We start from the raw sequence: 21,728 nt of genomic DNA on the forward strand, positions 1-21,728 counted from the left end.
CTGCAGAGTAGAAGCCCTGTGCTAATGAATGTCATCTACACCTACCAGATGTGCCACTGGGTGACATGCCAGATCTTTTACATAATGCCATTCTGCCGGACACGAGACAGCTGGGGCGGGGGGGGGGGTCTTTTAATGCCTTGAGGTGGGAGTGAGAATGCCTTGAGGTGGGAGTGGGTATACCTTTTTTTTTTAATCCAGACTTCCCGCCACCACCCATACACCCAATCAGTCCCCCCTACATTGAGCTAAAACCTGTGGCTGAGGGCATCTCCCTCAGCGATAGCCCCGAAGCTGGAGAGCTTGAGTCCGTTTGACCGGCTCCCTTGGCTCTCTCCCACACTCATCACCTTTCCCCTTCCATGAGTTTGCTCCCCGCCACCATCTAAATTTAGGAAAGGGGAATTTTTTTTTTAAGTTAAAGATATAAAAACATTGGAGGGTCTGAAATGAAAAAAGGAGAGGGGAGAAAGGACACACCCTATCCTCTCCTTCCCTACGCTAAAAGTACAAGGATGAGCTCCCCTCACCCCTCCCCCTTCCTTTTCTACCGTCCACCGGAAACTAGATGGTATTTATCCCCAGGGGTGATATCCTGTCAGTGTCTGTCCCACTTTCTGGCTTAAGTAGTTGTCTGAAGTAACGTGGAGGTGTCCAAAAATCCATGCCGTGTGGAGAGGACTGTTTCCTGGAGTGGGATGGACAAGGTGGGAGGAAAGGGAAATGAGAAAACCACTTCTGACGGGCAGCGGGTATGTGCGCGTCTAGGAGTGTTTTGGTTCCCCCCCCCACACACACACAGCTCTCCACCCGCCAAGGCGAAATAGCTCGTAGGAGGATGGACTGCCACGCGGGGCCCCCCGCTCTTTCTGTTAGACCTGCCGGTCGGTACTGACCCGGAATTCCGGGCGCTTAAAGGGGGCAGACGCCTGTTCCTCCTCCCCAGGGGCCATAGCTCCTCACACACACCTTCCCCCCACACCCCCAGGCATCCGCTCCCACGCTCGGACCCGGGCCCCTTGAGCGCCTCTGGCCGAGCTGCTAGGCCCCTTCCCTTGTACCCGCACCTCCGCCCGCTGCCGAGGCTCCAGATGGCGGCTCCTCGCGCTCGGCTCGCGGCCCCTAGACGCCGCCCGGCAGCAGCCGGCGGTCGCTCCCTCCCTCCCAGCTGCTGCGGCTGAGACCTCGACCGCTCGGCGAGGAGGGCGGGGTGCTCCGCCGGCTCGGAATGGTGCGGGAGCCGGGCCGCTGAGGGGCGCGCAGGAGCCGCGTCCGCAGGGAAAGAGTCTTGCAGGCCCCAGGTGAGGAGACCGCGGGGGAGGGTGCGGGGAAGTGAGCCTGCCCGCCGCCTCAGCACCCTCACACCCCCTTCCGTCTCCCGACCTTCCTCCCGGCACCACCTCCACGTCCCCGGCGCCGGGGGCCGAGCAGGCGCGGGACCCGAGCACCCGCTGGACCGCCGGGAGCGCCGCCCAGCCGCCAGGAGGGGGCGCCCAGCACCCCGGAGATTGGGCCCGAGGGAGGGCTCCGCCTGGGCATCCCGCCCCAGCCCAGTGGAAAGCTGTTCGGGCCGGAAAGGTGCCCCCTTCTGCCGGAGAGCGGTAATGCCCACCAGCTGCGACCACCCCCTTCCCCATTTTCTCCGCTCTCCTACCTCTGCTCTTCTCTCGCGCTTCCTATTTGCCTCTCTTTTTCTCTTGCTTGCCAGGTTCCCTTCTTTCTCCCCGCCTGCCCCCTTGCATCCTGGACCTTCCCTCTCCTTCCCTGGTCCCTCCAACCGCGCGGTCAGCGTTTGTGCGCCCCCTGGGGCGGTGGGAAGGGGGATGTATTTCGTGCCTAGGCTCTGGCTCCTCTCCACGGGTGCCTCCCGGCTTTCCCCGAAAGCAGCTCTGAGAGTGGTGGCTCCTGGGGTTGAGGTTACTCTCTTCCTGGCCTGGGCCCGGAGACTCTTTGACTGGGGGACCGGGGTGGGGGGGCTGCGTTTGGGAGCAGCGCTTCACCTGAACGCGGAGCTCGTAATTCCCTTTACTGGAGGGATGTATGAAGTTCAGCTGCCTGGTACTGAGCACCCTTCTCCCACGCCAGAGTCAGGACACTTCGAGGGCATTTTCCCTTACACAGACCCCTATAAGACCTAAAGTCCGCCTTCCCGGACAGTCCTCACTGCGGTCCTCCGTAGCAGTTGTGCTGGGATGGGGTAGAGGGAGGAAGGCGCTAAAAGGCCGCGGCGCCTGGCGTCGCGCGCCCATCTGACGTCCCCTCTAATCCTCCAGTGCTCTGGCGCGTGCCCACAGACCCTCCGCTCGTCCCTGCCCTCGGTCGTCGGGCATTAGACCCCCGAGAGCACGTTCCGTAAGCTCCCAGTACAAATCCCCTCGGAAACATTAATCACAACCACCAGAGAATGCAAAATGTGTGCCGTGCCGTGTCTGCCTTTTAATCCCGAACGTAATTCTGGAAAGCAGCATCAGACAGGGGCTCTATTAATCCCTTACACGAGCAAATGCAATCTCTGACCTACTAGACTTGTTTTCCTTCAATTTCACCAAGAGTTAGCCTCGCTAGAGGAATATTCAAAGAGAAGGAAAACCGTGAGAGACTTGAGACGCGGCGCAGTGTCGCAATAATGGGGTGCATTTCAGTCAAAAGGCGCTGCTGCTGTGGAATGGGATCGCCGGCCAGGAGTCCTGAAATTCCTCAGGGGTGGCTGCGGAGTGTGTGTGTGTGTGTGTGTGTGTGTGTGTGTGTGTGTGTGTTGGATGGTGGGAGGGGTGGGGTAGAGTTAGCTAGGCGTTAGGCGCCTAGTGAGGTTGGACCCCCGAGAGGAAACCCAGTTCTCTTTCCTCCGAAGGCTTCGGACACAAGTGACCTCATTTGGGGCTGTCCTGTTGCGACGGTGTTAGGGCAGGCGGAGGGGTCAGCTAGCAAGACGGAGGGGTCAGAGTTTCACCCTCTGAGACCTGTTCCTCGCACTTGAGATTTCACTATCCACTCTCCTGCCGTTCAATCAATCATGTTCCCCTTCTCCATTTTATTCAAAACGGTCTTCCAGTTCCCTCATAATCGTAATTTGCACCATTGCCTTTTATCTTTGATTAATTAGGAAATCGAAAAAGATAATGGAGGGTCGGGCCAATAAATTAGCCTTAGGAGCCGACTGACGGACGTCTGGGGCTGCTGTGTGGGTGGGCGCTGTCCGCAGAGGCTGATGGAGGCTGCCGCCGGCCGGCCAGAAAGGGGTTAAGTAAAAGCGCGGGGTGCCTGCAGAGTGGAGAGATCCGCTCTGAGACAAACCCAGTGGCCTCAAGCAAAGACTTCTCCCTTATTAAGTGGAGAGTCTCCAGTGATTTTTAGCTTTTCCTGTTTGGGTCTAGAAAAGGAGGAGAGGGCTGGGGTAGGGTGAGGGCGGGACTCCTGTTTCTTCCAAAGAGGCCTCCCTACTAGCGCATGAACAGGTTTAAAGTTTGGTGTCTTTACGCTGGGGTCTATTTCTTCCAGGAATATAAAGTTATATTTACTTTTGCACCCTTTCCTTCCCTCTCCACTTGCCTACTAGTCTGAAGGAGGGTGGGAGGAAGGGAAAAAGAGAGGGAGACAGAGAGAAAGAGAGAGCGATTGAGAGATTCTGCTTTTATGATCAAATCAGTAACTCCCTGGCCCAAGAGGAAAGCTCATGGAGTTGTTCCCTGCCCTCGCCGAGGCGCCGGGCGGGTTCCAGATTCTTCTTTTCGCCCTCCGCGAAATCGATCACGCCTCCCAGACGGCTGAAGGAGAGCACTCTGCCACTCTTCACGGCTTCGCCCCAGCCTCTTTAGCTTCCAATTGAAAACCAATTAAAGGTTTCTATAAATCTGTTAGTTCCCCTTTTATCTGGAGACCCCTGATGCATGCGATATTGCCCTTTAGATGCCTCTTCCGTGTTTTGTTTTACAATTGTTGTATCAATATAATGCGGCCTTTCTTCTCCTGTCTCTATAGATACAGATACACAAGGAAAACCAAAGCTATTCAGTCTCCTCATTTGTCCAGCAGCCTAACAGTGGTGCCCTTTCTCTGCTCTGCTTTCCCTGCTTCAGGAGCAGCAGTTATGGTAGAAGCAGATGGCTACTGATTGGGGGAGCTTTGTGGCTCTAATACTGAATACTTTATGGAAAAGGACTTTATCATGCTTCGTTGGGCAGAGGAACAAGGGGATGAGATTTATGGCCAGGAAAAATAAATCTTTTCCAAGTTGCAGCTCCTTCTCACCAGTTGTTGCCTTTGCCCTGGGTGGGGTGGGGGGGCGGGGGGGCAGGTGTTGAAACACTGAGGAATTGGTTTTATTTCATTTCATTCTCCTTTCTGCTAACACGGTTTTAGTCAGGGTCTGAGAGGAGAGCAGAAGAAGAGCCAGAAGTTTATAAAATACCTTAGATTGCTGTTGCTGCATCAGTATTCTCTGCCCTCAGGAATAAAGCAGAAGGGTATGGTCTTGAATGCTGTTTGGGGCCATGTTTCCCCCAATGTCCTGTTAGTTCCTGGTAAAACATCATCCTCCATTATCCTATTATCTATAGAAAACAAAAAAGCATGTTAGTGCTTCCATCTGAAAAATCAGAAGACACTAGTATTGAAGGAGTGGGGCAGTGATGAGGCATATGGTGATGTACGTATGCTCCCCTTCTTTGCAAGGGTCTGAGCTCTAAGGATGATTAAGGGATGTCTGTGAATGTGAGCTCCTGGACTCTTAATTGAATTTTCAAGCTTTGGGGAATATACAGATCCCAACCCTCCACTAAAGGCCTAATTCACCCCAAGATAATTCACCCCTGTGTCTTCCCCTCCCAGAAGCCAAGACATAACGTCACTCAGAAATGCTCGTAACATGGCTACGGGCAGCCAGGTGCAGAGAGATGGAAGACAACCCCAATTCTGGGTCCTCCATTCCATTTCAGACAGACTCCTTGCCTCATTAATATCTGAAATGCCATTTTTTTACTCAAGAAACATTTGTTGAGCATCTTCCATGTTCTAAGTTCCTCTACCCTGCCTTTCCTATTCTATTACCTTGACCCTAGAAACTGAAGAGGAAAGGCCAAGAAGGAAAGGCATGCAGGTTTCACAAGTGTCACCTACCTTACTGCCACAAGCTGCTTCTTCCCAATTCTGTGTGCACCACAACCCACACAGCAACATGCACCTTTGCATTCTGCTTCTCTCTGAAGAGGATACAAAGATTAGGAGAGCTAAGATTTAAAAATTATGTTTACTCAGCATTTCAAAGTAGCAGGCACTGAGGTGCTTTAATTAACTGTTTAGGCTCTTACTATGTGCTAGACTGAATGCTCCCATAGGGTTATTGCATTTAATTCTTATGACCCTTTGAGTTAAGTATTATTAATGCTAGTTCACACGTCCCCTTCCTTCACAGGAAATAGAAGAACAGAGAAGTTAACCCAAGCTAGTGGTCCAGCTGGGTTCTGAACCCAGGCTTGCTTTTACAATATTCATAGCCACCCTATGAGACAAATGGTGTTTATGCTATTCTCCAAATAAGGAAACTAAAGCTCAGAGAGATTAGGTGATTTGCTCAAAGACACACAGCTAGTAGACTGCAGACCTGGGGTTCAAACAGAAGTGTTCAGGATCCCAAATTTTGACCTCTTAACCACTGGTTCCAGGACCCTTCAGAAGAAAGAGCCCACACTGATCTCTGTTACCTGTCCCTGCCCGGGCAAGAGGTTTCGCAGAGTGTGAGACTGTAGGCCTGCGGCAAACGGAGCGCGCCTGCCCAGGGCTGCGGCTGCGCGAAGCCGATGGGGCCCAGGGAGAAGGCTCTGCCCGGCAGCGCCGCCCCAGAGACTGGGCTCCGTCGGCCGCGCGGCCCACAAGGCCCCGCGCAGAACGCGTGCGGGCGTCTGGGGCGAGGCGGGGCCGGGGCGGGACCGCGAGGCTGAGGTCCCGGCTGCAACGCCACGTCCCGCAGAGCTACCCAGGCTAGGGTGTGGAGGGGAGGTACGGGGATGCCCACCCTGCTTCCGGGCCCACCTGTTCCCGAGGGCCGCAGCTGATCCCCGGCCTTTGGAGGGAGAAGAAGGGCCGCGCCGCTCCGAGGCCCTGAGCCCTGGTGGGAGCGGGCGACCCAGGCTTCAGGTTTCTCTGGCCGGCCAGGCTTTGGCTTTCTGGCCGCGGCACTTGAGCCAATCAGCGATGCGTTCACAGGCTTCTTACCCCATCGGGTGGTAGTGCCCGGACTTCCCTGCGTTTCTAACTTGCGCCGCTGCCAGGTCAAAAGAAAGGACTCACGGCCGGGATGAGGGATAGAAGAAGTCCAGTCTCCCAGCCTACCAGCCAAAAACAGCTCGCTCTTCCTTAAAGTCTGTTTGGGCCCTTCCTTTGGCCGTAGAAGGGATTCCTGAACACCTGACGCATTCCTCCCGCCTGCTTATTTTATCCTCCAGTACCTCCTTCCGGTGTTCCTAGAAACATCGAGAAATCCTCAGCCTTCACTGAGTGGCTTTGAAGGCGGGTGCACAATACAATTCTTAAATTTTCTGAAAAGGAAGCTAAGGCAGTGTTACTAACGGTAACAGTAGCCAGCACTGAAATAGGTATTTACTGTGTGTCAGGCAGTGTTCTCTGCGCTTGCTAAATACCAACTCGGCCCTCACGGTAATTTCATGAAAGGAGTTGCCTTTATTACCCTCGGTTCACAGAGGAAGGCCTGAAGCACGGGCAGGTTAAATTATCCGCCAAGCGTCACGGGCCGGGATTCGAACACAGGTAGTTGCCCTGACGGAGTTGCGGCCCAAACCTGAGTTGTTGCTCGTGCTTGGGTCAGTTCCCTAGACGTCTGAGAATGTTCCTTAATGAAGGCATTGAGACCTCTCTGGGATGGCCAAGGCTGAAATGAAACTAACCCCGGCTCTTGGAAGTAATCCTTTACCATCTGCTCAGCAACTGGCTTTCAAAAGCGCGCTCGCCCTTGTTCCCTTACCGAGTCCTTACCGCGACCCGGGAGGCAGCTCTTGCCAGCCTTAGCCTGCCTGAGGAGGAAATCCAAGGCTGGGAGAGGTCACTGGCAGCCCAGCTAGTGAGACATCAGAACACAGACCCCGTGCCCTGGGAAAGGGGGGCGGGGGAGGGGGGCGGCGGCCGAGGACCGCGCAGGGGACTGGGGGATGGGAGGGAGGGAGCTGGTGTATGCGAAAGCCCAGCGCTCGGGAAGCCTTTCCACACGGAAAGCAGTCGCTTAGCAGGAGGCCAGAGTTGGCACTAATTCCGTGGAGGCGATAGGAGGTTGGAGACTACGGAAAACTTGGAGGAGAGGAGGCTTAACTCCACTTGCTCCCAGCTTAGTCCAGGGGGTGTCTGCCGCGCGCTGAGAGCGCTGCATGGCTTCTTCTTGCCCCACGTTCCTGGTTTGCTAGCGCTGTTTCTAAAAGAGTAACCCTCCGCTGAAGGCTTGTTTGGTTCCTCCCAGGTCCTGTCCAGTGTCACTCCCTGATGACTCATCCCAAATGTAGTGGGAGTGTTGTCTGCCCTTTGTGATACTGTCCGGGTAATGCCCTCCCTGGGTGTCTCGCAGGGAGACCTCCTTAGCCCACATCTAAGCCCGTCTCTGTCATTTGGCCTTCTCCGTACTCTTAGCTCTACTGAGACATAGACACAGGAGATCCAGACATCAGGAATGGTCTGCGGCTCGCAAGCACTTCCCTGCCTTGCTTTGAGGCCCAAACGTTGGGCCCAAACTCAGCTGTCAGTGACTTTAGGGATAGAAGAACTATTTCAGTCCCCCAGGTAAGAAATGGAACCGACCCCACTCTCAGAGCATTGACTTTCCCCAGGACATTTTCCCAAGTTCAGAGGATCCCTGGAAACGTTGACCTCCTAGTGCCTCAGGTAAACTGACTCTAGCATGTAGATAATGCTACGAGGCACCTGATCACATACACAAGCTACTTGTTACTAAAATCATATGTATAAAATATATTCTTTAGAACTCTATTGTTTTGCTTCTCCAAGACCAATTGCTCTCCTATATGACTTCACACATTTTCTCAAAACCATCTTACATGAAAACATGCAACAAGGAGAAGTGACTGCTTTGTAGATATGCAGCCAAGAAAAATCTCTCTCTGTAACACACACACACACACACACACACACACACACACACACCCACCCATGTCTGATCAGGTATAAAATTGTTCAGACCTAAATTGAATTCTAGGCCTTCAGGAAAGTGAACATTCAGGTCTTCAAAGTCAATATGTTTATTCTTCTTAGGATTTTGTGAATGATTTGTTTGACAATTCTGGATATTATTTATTTTAAAAATATGGATTTTCCTTAAAACTTTAGAGGACATTATTAATTATATCTTGCTTACCTTTATATCACATCACCAGAAGACTAGCAAATCAATGTGGGAATTGGCTTTTCAATAACTAGGTACAAGAGAACAAATATAAGTTTCAAGTCCCCTGCCTATTTTTGCCACTTTGTAATGTGTATACAATATTGTTTATAGTAGTGTTATTACAGTTGTTTGTGACAAGCTGATCTTTGAATTCCTTAAGGACTACTTCTCCAAGTATTAGAATTGAAGAAAACCTACTCTGGTAGTTTTTTAGTGCTTATGCAAATCTGTTAAAAGCTATAGACCTTCCATATAGTATTTGGGGAGACATTCCCCCATTGATGCTAGATTAATTCCCCTGGATTAAATCATGGAATACCTGCAATTAATTTGAACTGAAATCATAAAAGATAATTTTCACTCAATCCAATTTGCAAGATGACCAGGTAGCAGTTTGGGTATGAGAACATAGTTTGTGGAAAAAATGAAACTATTTCCAAGGCTCTAACAAAGAAATGTGAATCATCACTGTTGTGGTCACTGAGTGATATCTACCCCTCCAAGCCTTTTCATTCCTTTTCTTTTTTGCCTCTCTTTTCCTTAGAGAAAATCAGATGTCTCTCTCCTCAGGCTTCAGGAAAGTATGCCAAGGACAGATTCTGAGCTAGAAAGTCTCGGGCATGTGTGCATTCTGACTAGGCCCCCTTCCCAGGAAAGAATGTTGCTCATCCCCCAGCAGCCCAATTTACGATCTAAGTCCATATTTTAGAGGGCTAGCTTTGACCAGGTTCCAGGGAGTCGATTCTGCCTAGTATGAACCCACTATTTCAATAAGCACCTCTCTTTTAACTCAGGAATTGCACTCACCCTAAAATAAAGAGGAAAAGAGGTGGAACTCAGGTACTACTGAGTATTGTGATCATGCCCCTTCTCCTGGCTGTGGAAAGAAATTTGATGTAGAGCCTCTCAACTTGGTGACATTCCTAAAGCCTAGAGTCAGTCTTCTCAAAATCTGATGTTCCCTCCAATTTGAGACTGCTAGACACCCCTTGGTCCCCTGTCTGCCTGGAAAGCCTGGCCCAGAGAGAGAGAGGCTCAGAGGGGCTGACTATGCCCTGTCTACATTTCCTTCCTCCTACCCTACTCCTCCTACTAAGATACATTCAAGGGCTCTGTGTATGATTCTGGGAAGGACTTTGTAACCTGAGGATTTGACAGAAAATTCCTTGCTAAATCTCTAGATATTCATCTGGGGAGGGGTATAAAATCTGGGAGAATCCAGGGGGTCAGGATGCTGCATATTAGATCTGGTTCACAGGTTACATTCACTAGGTGAGCATGAGGCATTGGTTTCAGATCTGTAGTAGTTGCCTTCAATATTACCACAGTTTGCTTGCCCTGCTGGAAGTCATTCACAGAAGCCATTAAGCCAGCTGACTACAACTTAGATCCAGGAGAGAAAATGAATTACACAAAGCTCTCAAAGGCTATTCAGCTTGAAGCTGAACTCCCACAAAAGGAAGGGCATGTGGAACTTGAGATCCCTCAGAGAGAAGGTTTTAAACTTGAGAAATGTAGGTTATAACTATAATGATGATAGCTTTAGTAGCAGCAGGATTAAGAACAGTTACTATTTATTGAGAAAGAGGAAAAGCTGAAAAGAGAAAAATGTGAGTCAGGAATAATGATCCCTGCAGTTGGAAGCCTGGAGTCCCTCCTCACAGGCTACAAAATTATCCATCCTTTGAGTTTCTGGCTGTCCAAGAATGAGCCTGGGAAACCATTTATGACCTATTGAACCAACTGTAACTCTTGGTGAGGAACAGACCCATACTGAAATTGCCATGAATACTTATAAAAAACAAAGTGCCCCCTCCCCATCCCTGTAAACCATTATCCAGCTCAGCAAGTCTGCCTCTTCTGGCCTCTAAGTCATCCCTTAGAAAGTTCCTTACCCTCCTTGGTGAGGCTAGGGCAATGCAACACCCCTCCATGAAGCTCCTTTCTCTGCCTTCCCCAATCTCCTCATAGCCCCTTCCAGAGACCTCCCTGTAGGAAAGTTTAGGAAAATGTGTCCACCATCTATCTGCTTCTTTGGCATCCTCTTGTCTTCCAGTGTGTAAATATATATAATATTATATATATATATATATATATGCGTGTATATATATATGTGTGTGTGTGTGTATGTGTGTATATATATATATATATATATATATATATATATATATATATATATATATATATATATATATATACTGAGCCTTTGCTGCTGTAGTGCTTTGGTGATATGATTAGAGGGGGATGAGCCAGGACCTAGAAAGTGATAGAGAAAGAAAAATAATGTGTTTTCATTCTTATAAAGTAATAATCCTTCTGAGTGAGTTATTCGTAGAGACTTTACCTGCTTCCGATTACAGAAGTTGAGATATTTGGGGCCCCTTTTCTGTCCCCTGGGAGGAGAAATGACATTTCCATTCTAATGCTCTCAAGAATCAGATTTCCTTTCTTACGCTTTCTCCATCCTCTCACTTAGGTCGTAAAAGGCACCACCTCGGGAATCATTCATCAACCTCTCTACAGCCTTCTCTTCTAAAACAATACTGCAGTTGTCTACACATGTATTTTTTGCCATAACTGCAAGAAGCCTTGTTAAAGTGGGGCAAGGCAAAAATACCTTCACTCTTCATAGTCATCTCTCTAATCATTTAATTGGAAATAAAATCCCAGGGAAAAAAGCTCCAAATATATGCATAAACCCATTGTTCCATGTGAATTATATAAAACTATTGACCGAGATGCATCTTTATAGTATTGTTTTAGGCTGAATAAATGCCTCAACTCTTCATTTAGTACCAGTGAATTCCAGTAAGAAATAATGCAGAATGATTTCAAAGTGGCTTATGCACCATTTTAGCCCATAAATTTCTAAAAAAAAAAAAATAAAAGTAATCTGTAGATTTTATTTACCTCCAATTAGCAATTTTCATTTAGACCATTTATATTACCTAACAAAATGTGTATCACTTAAAGTACTGGGAAACCCTCAAAGTAGGAATTTCAAACTTGCTCTTACCTATATTTGTGGGTTTGTGGTTGTTGTGTGAATCATTTAATACATAACACAAAGAGTTGGTTGGATTCATAAAATGTAGGAAATTTTTTATCTGGGGATTTATATCTAAAATCAGCAGCGGAAATCTAATTAGGGGGCAGGTAAGTGAAACTGAGAGGAAATATCATCTGATGGCCAGATTCTCAATACATCTCTCCCCTCTTTGATATATAGAATCTTAGTTGTTTTCTAGCTTGAGATTTGGAAAGTCAAGCTCCCTCACCCCCAATTTCAGTACCAGAAACATCTGTTATTTTATACAAATTGGAGTCTAGGTTTCAGTACCTCAAAGGAGACATAGTCTAAGTGCCCTTTATATTTAAGAAAGGAAAGGCCAGGGAAAAGAAAAATGCCTGCCATTTAGATTTTAAGGTTTTCCAGAACGCTTATATTCTGGGGTGGATGCTTTTAAATTTACAATATGTAAGAGGATTTTTTAAAAGTGTCTATGCATGGACTGATGACTTTTCCTGGGAAAGGCAAACTCCCTATTCTCTTTTAAAAACAAAAACAAACAAACAAACAAAAAGCAAAAGAAGGCCCTAAGGAGTGTTTCGTTCTACAGTTTAGGAATTAGGTTCGAAGACACAGCACTCCTCCCCCCTGTCCACACACACACCTTTGCTGTAGTTTCTAAGGGACCACAACCCTCTTATGGCTACTTCTGTATCTTAATTTGCTGTTGTTTATACCTGTGTGTCACCTGCCCTTACTTTTTCCTTCTCTGAATTCACTTAATTGAATTCTTCAACACTGCAAGTTATTTTTCAGATGTTTGAGGCAATTCTTATGACATTTCTAATCCCATCACCCTTTATTTAAACAAGTGAAGGGGGAATGCATGTGTGTGAGTGAGATGGGGGGAGTAATGAATGAAGCATCCAGGTATAAGCCAATTGGTGGCTAAATACCTTGCAGAGTCTTATATAGAGACATGTGAGAGCCCTCAGCATTAAGCTTTGGTCATTACATGAGTTGCCCTTGAGCAAACTATTTTAAAGTGTGCACATGTGCATAAGAGAAATGATATGTTAAGATGAAAGACAACTGTAGTTTGAGAAGGTTTCTTTGAAAACTCAATAGCTAACCTGAACATTTAAGGGAGAATTCTTCCTTTACTTCCTAGTATCTGGGGATTTTGCAACCCTTCTTTCTCCAAGTCCCAGCTTAATCCTAGACAACAGCTCTGTCTGGTCAGAAGGACTCAGAACTTATGTGGGGGCCGGATGAAAAGAGAAGGGGAGGGAGAGAGAGAGACAGAAGGTGGGAGGGAGGCAGAGAGAGAGAAAGGAGAATTTGGTGGGAAATTCCTCGCACTTTTTTTTTTTTTTTTCCTCCTCTGCAAAATCCTTTCCAGGCTTCCTTGTATGGTAGGCGCCAGCGAAGAAAGGCGCTCCGTGCCTGGTTGCCTCACTGGGCTCCGGAGGGAGGTCTCTGAGCCACAGGAGCATCAGAGTAACATTGCACACACCTTTTCCTTTTAGGCTGCTCTTTGCCAACCCCCAATCCACTTACCTTATTTAAACACTGGCTAAAAACTAGGTTGTCTTCTCAAGTCGTGGTTCTGCTTTGTCCACTGTAGCGGCTACACGTCCGATTTATCCTAAAGCTAACTGATTGCCCTCTTCAACGTAGTGGTGTTGTGGATGAGGCTGAAGGAGTGGGACTGTATATACCACTCAAAGGTCTTTCTTCCCTTAGGAGCAGAGAGTTAAATGTCGAAAATGAACCCCGAGATCCCCCAGCGAAAATGTGTTGCGGGCCCCTGTTGAAGGAGTCAACTTTCAGGCTGTTAAAGACCTCAAGTCATTAGCATCAACTGCTGCGCTAAAGGGGCCAGCCAGCGCCTCTAAGTGGCTTAGCGCACAAACGAGGCTCCTGAGACGGCGTCGGCCACTCCATTCACTCTTCCACCACCTGCTGGACGTGAAAAGCTCTCCGGAGCCCATCTCGGTAATAATTTTTACTTTAACTCACCCTTCCCACCCCTGGGGGGTCTTAGACTACCTGCCTCCCCGGCAAGGGACCCCTTGGGGATTATGCAGAACGCGCCAGGCTGAAGGCGGAAGAGCCTGAAAAGCTTGAGTCCCGTAACCTGGGTTTTTCCCACCAGTTCCCTTCTCACCCCTTACCCCGCCCAGGTAAGTGTGTGCTGGGACCAAAAGACCCTTGTAAATCCCTTTCGGAGGTCTGGCGGCGTCCCTACCCCATCCCTCTTACCCATCTCCGTGTTCAAGGAAAGACTGAGCCAAGTTCTCACCAAAGCGCACCCTTTCTGAATCTTGCTCGTGAGGGCTTGGTAGTGTGAGCGCTCCTGGAGAGAGCTGACGCCGGTTTATCACCCCCTGGCAACTAGCTGCTCGTGTCAGCCGCGGCTGGAGGGCCAGAGAATCCCTCGGGGCTAAACCGCAGCCCCCTTTCCCTTCACAGAACTCAGACTCAGGCAATGCGCGCGGGATACGTGCGCGCGCTGAGTGGCCAGCTGTCTGCCAGAGGTTCTCCAGGTGCCAAGCGAAACGGGAAAAGGCCCTCTCCAGGTCTTTTGGTACTTCCATTTCCGACCCCAAAACTGATTGCCACCACCACCACCACTACTCTCAGAGGGCCCGAGGCTTTAGGAGGAGGCGGGCCGGGCCGCGCTCGGAGAGGCGTTGCCACTTGGCGAAAGCGCTCGGGGCTGCGGGGCGCGGGCAGGCCGGAGAGAACGTTTCCAGGCAGGCGGCGCCGCCGTAGGGAGCGCCCAGACCAGCAAAGAGTTAAAGGGAGGGGACGTGGGCTGTCACGCGTCATTGGGCAGATTATGTGCAGCAAACAAAAAGTGTGTGTCTGCGTGCCAGTCAGTCACTGCATCGGGTCCATCTGTACAACTCTCTCTCTCTCTCTCTCTCACTCTCCCCTCATTTCTCTCTCCACGTCTCTCCATCTCTCTCTCCTCTCTTTAGGCAGAGGCTACAAGACAGCAACACCAACACCTCTTGACATGGAAATACATTGATACAGTAGGCAAAAGAAACACTCGATTGCATCTCCCGGTTCCAGGTGGCCTTATTTGGGCGATTTGATCCTGACCTTATTCCTGGTAAGTCTATTTGCATTGATGGGAGAGGAGGATGGGAGGAAGGCAGGTTTGGTAGGGAGAGTGGAACATTTTGTCCTCCGTCTTCTCATTATCCAGAAAGGGGGGGGGGATAATTATTGACGGGATCTCTACTGCCAATAGGGTTATACAAAGGGAGGAGGGGTGGAGAGCCCTTTGGCGAAGAAGCCAGCGACTGGGGAGCGCGCGGCCGCCAGACAATGCCTGCCTACGGGGGAGGGCGAGCGGCCGGCGGCAGCGACGGCTTTCGGCGAGCCCAGCGGGCTCTGGGAGGATCCTCCGGGCGTCTGAGAACCCGGGCTTAGAGGAGGATGCAGAACTGTGAAAGGTTAGGTGGCAAAGGCGACCGCGCGCGGGCGGCAGAGCCCAGGCTCTCGCCCAGTTGTATTGTGACCGACTCGAGGCTCGTGGCGGCCGCCGTGGCGACGCGAACCCCTATTAGCGCGGCGTAGCGAGGATCTTTTCACCGTATTGTTAGGTAGAACTGCATTTTAATGATTGGTCCCTGCTGTTGCCCGAAGTGACGGGGCGACCTCTCGGCACAATGAAACGCTTGTGTGAAAGAGACTTTTAAAAGGAAGAGAAAAATTGGAGCATAAAACGCTGAATTGAGAAAATTGAAAAGGAGAGAATAGGATTCCGTTGAAAAGGAGGTTCTGACAGATTCTGAAGGATTTTTTTAAATGTATTTAAATTTGCAGTTGGAATCAGAAGGGCTACCTTGTGTTGGGTAAAATGCCCAGGGATAGATGCTGTAGCATAATAAAGTAAGTTTCTACTGTATGGATAATTTCTCTTATTCCTGCCTGGCATATACAGCCCATACTTGACATTTGGGGGATGTAGCAGAGTGAATGGAAAAGAGGCTGACCAAAGTTTCATGCTCTGTTAGCTGGAAAGAAAAAAAATAAATAAAAGCACTACCTTGTAATCACATTTGCAAGATTAATTGGTTAATAGACATTAAGATAAAAATGAACATGACTAATATTATTCCATGAAGAACAGCTTCTGAGGAAAAGAATTAGGTTTCCCTTTCCTGCTACTTAAATTGTACAAAATATACTTAAATAACTGCCTATGGAGACGCTATTAGGGAAAAACACAACAACTTGGAGGAATCTTTTAATCAGTCAGAAAGAGTAAACAATGCAGTTAGTTTAAAGCCACTTTAAATTTTAAATATCTGTTTTGTTTGTTTGTTTGTTTAATGATAAGTCTTGTGTGTGGGGGGGTGTCCAGTGGCAAAGAAAGGAAAATGTCTCCTTATGACAGCTTAATAATAGAGAGCTCTCCATCGGGGCATCACTTTCTGAATTACTGCGGATTAAACAGCTGGAGAGCCCACCGAGGTCTACTCAAGCGGGGCTGCCCCCTCTTTCCCAGACAAGGTCCTATCTGGGGGAGTGAGCATTCACCAATCATTACACACGCGGTATTTCAGACTGGGGACCCTTCAGTCGTGTCTTATACCTGCACACTTCATGAGGCTCATGCGACTCTATCCACCCCCTTGTATAACAAGGTAACTGGGATTCACCCTCATCCATAAATAAGCGTGTCGAGAAAAAAATAATTACCTCTGCTTGCTGCTTTTAATTAAAGCCCTCGGAGGGACAGTGTTGGATTATGGAAATGAGCAGACACACGTCCCCTCTTGTAGGCTGCAGAGAAAGGTTAGCTGACATGGAATCAGTGGCCCTGACACTCTACTTGAAATCCATTCGCCATGCTCTGCTGTCTCCGCCTGCTCGCAAATGCTGCTCCCCTCTTTGGAAGAAAACATAGAATAAAATCAGCTCCCCGGTGCCCAGTTCAATACATAAGAGTAGAAGAGAGGAGCTTTCTCCCAAGGGTTAGAAGTTTCTCTCAGTCTGGAAAGTCTATAGGCTAGTAAAAAAATCCTATTGTTCTTCCCTTCTTTCTCCCTCCCCCCATCCTCCCCCAAGGTAATGAAAAAAGCGATCTTCTCTTTCCTAGCCCAGTTTTTCTTTCTCTCTAGCAGTCAGTCCGCTCTGAGCTCCCCCATCACAATTTTTTTAAATAATTTTTAAAGGAAAAGAAAGTACTCTTCATTGGCATCTTTGTAATATGCCAGATTTAATCTGCCATTGGCTTTATTTTTGAAGTAAGAGCGATGCAAAAACCAGGCAAATTCAAGAAAAATCTGTCTAGTTGTCAAAACGTTCTGCCTGGATTCATAGAGGCAAAAGGAGTAATGTAACTCGCTTCAATTGTCCTGTGTATCTGTCTTCAGTGATGGAGGATTCGGGCATCCAGAGAGGCATCTGGGATGGAGATGCCAAAGCTGTCCAACAATGTCTGACAGATATTTTCACCAGCGTTTACACCACCTGCGACATCCCTGAGAACGCTATATTCGGTCCCTGCGTCCTGAGCCATACTTCTCTGTACGACAGCATAGCTTTCATAGCTCTCAAGTCCACCGACAAGAGAACGGTCCCTTATATCTTCCGGGTAAGTCTTGGCCGATGCTGTGTAGGGTTATGAAGGTAATAATCTTTTGAAAATGGACTAAGAGTCATTCTAATGGCAAGCTGAGACAGGTTCTGAATGTAGAAAATGCAGTGATACGTGCCATTCTATTTTACACACCAAAAATTAGAAAAGGAAAATCAAACTCAGAAGTATTGTCAACTGGTTTTCCAAAATAAGTGACAAAAATTGATTTTGAATGCCAGATATGTCTAAATCAGTGCCTCAATTCTGGGCTTTCCTGGAGATGACCACCACTTCCTTAACATTTTGGGAGGTTTCACTAGGGTTGAGGCTATTTGCATACTAAGTACTTGCTATAAGTACTTTTATTATAAATATTGGGTGCATTTGCCTTCCAATCCCAAGAGGCCTCTTGTTCCCTGGAATATTACTCTTTCTGGTTAAGCTAGCTAGTGCCTAGAGTTTGTATTTAAATAAAAATGTTAATGTTTTGACAATGAAACATCGTTAAAGTCATATGTTTGAGTGTGAAAAGTCCTCTCACTTCCTATTCTTTCTTTACAAAGAACTATTAATTGTTTAAGCCAAAATTAGGAAGATGAGTGAATGCCACAGAATAATTTTTAAAACCTAAGCCTGCTTTTTACTTCTAAGACAAAGAAAATTCCCCATACTTTTGCAACGTGATATAATTTAGCAATCAATTCTCAAGAGGTTAACACTATTTGAATTGTAAGAAGAAATTTGCTAACTTGGTGTTCAACCAATATACGATGACTTAAATAATCTACATAATTGATGCAGCTTTCTAGGAATATTATCTTACCTGTCGGCCACAAACATGAGGATGGATGTTAACTCGGGTCAAGTTTTTGGAAGCTTGACCTCAGATAATTCTTTGGGAAAGAATAACAGAGGAAATGGCCCTGGCTCCTGAGGCTTCATTCTCTCACAAGAGTTTCCCTCCCTCATCCCCTTCCTTCTTGTATTCTTTCTTTTTTCTAAACTGTAGGTAGACACCTCAGCGGCGAATGGTTCCTCAGAAGGTCTGATGTGGCTGCGTTTGGTCCAATCAGCCAGAGATAAAGAAGAGCAGAACCTTGAAGCCTACATAAAAAACGGACAGCTGTTTTACCGCTCTCTCCGCAGGATTGCCAAAGATGAGGAGTTATTAGTTTGGTACGGGAAAGAACTGACTGAGTTACTCTTGCTCTGCCCCTCTAGATCCCACAGCAAAATGAATGGTAGGTTGGCTCTCGACCTGCGTCTGGGCCCTTAGCTAGCGGGGGAGCGACGCAGGGAGCGGCGGGGCTCACTCTGGCGCCTCGGCGCGCCTTTCCTCCCTTGGAGTGCCTCATAGGGAGCTTCTGAGATATAGTCCGGAAGGAAGCTGGGACAGCTAGGTGAGGATAACTCGGGGCACGCTTGGCTTAATGACTGCACTCCCCTCAAATCATGAGGGAAAGTTAGATCGGGTCTTTCACGATGTTCTGTACTCAGGCACTCAGGCCCTGAGAAGCGAAGGTGGCTTTGTGAAGGGGGTGATGGCAAACTGGCCTAGAGACGATGCTGAGTAATCATGTGGTGTGTGTGTGTGTGTGTGTGTGTGCGCGCGCGCAATTGTGTGTATGTGGTGTTTGCTCATTAAGCAGGGTCGTCCCCTTACACATGCCTGGAATGCAGCCAACGTTTCCAGTTTGAGTTTCCCTATGTGGCGCATCTGCGCTTCCGCTGCCCCAAGAGACTTCACAGCGTTGATGTGAGCCCCCGAGAGGAGCAAGGCAGCGGCGTGGGCACCAAGGATCACGGGGGCGGCGGCGGCGGCAAGGACCAGCAGCCGCCGCAGCCGCAGGAGGCACCCTTGGGTCCCACCCCCAAGTTCTGCAAAGCCGGCCCGGTCCACCACTACCCGGCCCCCTCCCCCGAGGGCGGTAACCCGCCGGCGGCGGGCGGCGGTGGCAGCAGCGCGAAGCCGTCCACGGACTTTCACAACTTGGCGCGGGAGCTGGAGAACTCCGGGGGAGCCAGCAGCTGCTCCCCAGTGAGGAGCCTCAGCGGCTGCAGCGACCACCAGGGGGCGGAGCTGAGTCCCGACGGCAACGCCGCGGGCGTGGGCAAAGGGAAGAGGAAATTCCCGGAGGAGGCGGCGGAGGGCGGCGGCGGCGGCGCGGGGCTGGTGGGGGGCCGGGGCCGCTTCGCCGAGCGGCCCCCGCCCGCCTCCAAGGAGGACCTGGTGTGCACGCCCCAACAGTACCGCGCCTCGGGCAGCTACTTCGGCCTGGAAGAGAACAGCCGCCTGTTCGCGCCGCCCAGCCCGGAGACAGGCGAGGCGAAGCGCAGCGCCTTCGTGGAGGTGAAGAAGGCGTCCCGAGCGGCCGGTGTGCAGGAGGAGGCGGCCGCCGACGGCGGGAGCATGGCCGCCGAGGAGCAGGACGCGAGCGGCGGCGGCTCCTCCACGCCCGTGGCCGCGTCGCCGGCTGGCTCCGAGAAGCTGCTGGCCCCGCGGCCCGGGGGAGCGCTGCCCGGCCGGCTGGAGGGCGGCAGCCCGGCGCGGGGCAGCGCCTTCACCTCAGTGCAGCAGCTGGGCGGTGCGGGCGGCAACGGCGCAGGGGGCGGTGCAGGCGCTGGGACCGCGGGCGGGGCGGGCGGCGGCCAGGGCGCAGCGTCGGACGAGCGCAAAAGCGCCTTCTCGCAGCCGGCGCGCTCCTTTTCTCAGCTGTCCCCGCTGGTGCTGGGCCAGAAGCTGAGCGCGCTCGAGCCCTGCCACCCCGGAGACGGTGTGGGCCCCACCAGACTGTACCCCGCCGCCTCCGATCCTCTGGCCGTGAAGCTCCAAGGAGCTGCGGACCTGAACGGAGGTTGCGGGTCTCTGCCGAGCGGCGGTGGCGGTGGCGGCGGCGGGCTGCCCAAACAGAGCCCCTTCCTCTACGCCACCGCCTTTTGGCCCAAGAGCTCCGCCGCCGCGGCGGCCGCGGCGGCTGCGGCCGCGGGGCCCCTGCAGTTGCAGCTGCCTTCGGCGCTCACGCTGCTGCCGCCCTCCTTCACCTCTCTGTGTCTGCCCGCGCAGAACTGGTGCGCCAAGTGCAATGCCTCCTTCCGCATGACCTCCGACCTGGTGTACCACATGAGGTCGCATCACAAAAAGGAGTACGCCATGGAGCCCTTGGTGAAACGAAGACGGGAGGAGAAACTCAAGTGCCCCATTTGCAATGAGTCCTTCAGGGAGCGCCACCACCTCTCCAGGCACATGACTTCGCATAATTGACACGGAAAGGACTCCAGCTTTCCACGCGCGCACACGCACAGTCGAGCCTTGCAGGAGCAAACACACGAGGACATCCACCACCTCCTTGTGACCTGAAACATCGCACCCAGACACACGCACACACACACACGTGCTCTGCCCCCCCCCAACCTTTACATCCAAGTGTTTACCCGTGACCTACACTACACACACACACACACACACACACACACACACGAGACAAGATGGTGGATTTTTGATTGGGTGGGGTGTTTAAGAGGTTTTCTTTTGAATGCACGTATTTTCACTTTCCCCAAAACAAAGTACATTTTTAAAAATGTCATATATTGCAACATATTGATGCATTTGTCATACGTTTCTACTTAAATTATTAAGCACTTACGATTTAGATGGAATAATATGTAAGGGCAAAATTTATTTTAGATATAAAGTAAAGGAGGAGGGTGAGATGCTTTCTGCATCTCTTGATTACAGTTTGTGTTCCTACAAAAATAAGCAAAACAAATAAAAAGAGGGTCACCATTCAATTTAAGTTTCCAGGGGGAAGTGCATGTATCATGAAATGATTATGGACTTCAATGAAGAATGTCATCATTATGTAAATATGTATTTCCTTTTAATACAAAGTGTAATTTTGTGCCAGTGAAATGGAGTCTGCATAGTTATGTGTTTCTTTTATCCCTGGAAAGATTTATTAAACTTTATATAGATTATCTGGATATGTTGGATGCTTTGACAATAAATGACTATTTTCTTCAAAGCAATTATTGGGAAGGTGTTTTAAAATGTTTTTTGTAGCTAAGGGCTACACTCTGAGTATGTACCATATATTTTCATTGAGTGCCCGAAAAGAAGGGGAAGAAACTGCAGAACAGAGGAACGATAAACCCTACCCCACTTGTATTATTTACTCTAAGCCAGTTTTGAGCCTAAAAGTGAGAAGACAAAGTCTGATTATTATTTGGAAAATCTTTATCTGGAGAGTGTTGAGCTTCTTGATCAAAGGACAAATCATCTAAACAAAGATGCCTGCCATGAAGCTAACCTGTCCCTGGGATGTCATCATCTTTTCAGCAGCAGGATAACTAGCATTTTCACAAGTGGCCAAAGACAAATAATTTTCAGACCTGGATCAGGGAGACCAGGTGAAAAGCCCACTTTAGGTTCTACTAGTGATGCTTACATGGAAGAGTATCTTGTGCTCTAGAACCCTTCAGCTTTCTGTCATTACCCATTAAGAGACTCTATGGAGAGCTTCTTTAGAAACCAAGGTGAAATGGCCATGGTAGTGTATGTATTGGCCCAGTTTTCCCTGCACAGACTTGAACAGCTGCACAGTCTCTGGAAAAAAACTAGCCCTGGAGCATTACAATACAGAAGACCTTGAGAACTTTCCTCTTCTCCCTGCCCTTTGTCTTATGAAATGTCCCTCTGTACTCTTCATATAGTG

At 49.5% G+C, this 21,728-nt stretch overlaps 1 protein-coding gene across 6 annotated transcripts; it reads left to right on the forward strand.

The window, feature by feature from the left end:
* The first annotated feature begins 886 nt into the window (after positions 1 to 886).
* On the forward strand, positions 887 to 20,997 carry PRDM8 (PR/SET domain 8). 6 transcript variants are annotated; one of them, XM_060299532.2, is made up of 6 exons: positions 887 to 1,601; positions 13,158 to 13,409; positions 14,399 to 14,535; positions 16,811 to 17,031; positions 18,026 to 18,257; positions 18,663 to 20,997. In XM_060299532.2, exons 4-6 carry the CDS (start codon positions 16,813 to 16,815, stop codon positions 20,276 to 20,278), a joined length of 2,067 nt encoding a protein of 688 aa, XP_060155515.1. In that variant the 5' UTR covers positions 887 to 1,601; positions 13,158 to 13,409; positions 14,399 to 14,535; positions 16,811 to 16,812; the 3' UTR covers positions 20,279 to 20,997. The 6 variants fall into 6 exon arrangements, with proteins under 6 accessions (XP_060155515.1, XP_060155516.1, XP_060155518.1 ...); XM_060299533.1 differs by having other exon boundaries at positions 887 to 1,301; XM_060299535.1 differs by lacking the exons at positions 887 to 1,601; positions 13,158 to 13,409 and adding an exon at positions 14,182 to 14,274.
* Positions 20,998 to 21,728: the final 731 nt, after the last annotated feature.

This window comes from Globicephala melas, chromosome 5, assembly GCF_963455315.2.
Source record: "Globicephala melas chromosome 5, mGloMel1.2, whole genome shotgun sequence".
In the NCBI taxonomy this organism is placed as follows: domain Eukaryota; kingdom Metazoa; phylum Chordata; class Mammalia; order Artiodactyla; family Delphinidae; genus Globicephala; species Globicephala melas.

Excerpts from the sequence above, each read along its gene's own strand:
- PRDM8 (XM_060299530.1), top strand. Across the intron at positions 17,032-18,025 it reads CGGTCCCTTATATCTTCCGG|GTAGACACCTCAGCGGCGAA; the intron begins GTAAGTCTTGGC and ends TCTAAACTGTAG. Across the intron at positions 18,258-18,662 it reads ATCCCACAGCAAAATGAATG|CAGGGTCGTCCCCTTACACA; the intron begins GTAGGTTGGCTC and ends TTGCTCATTAAG.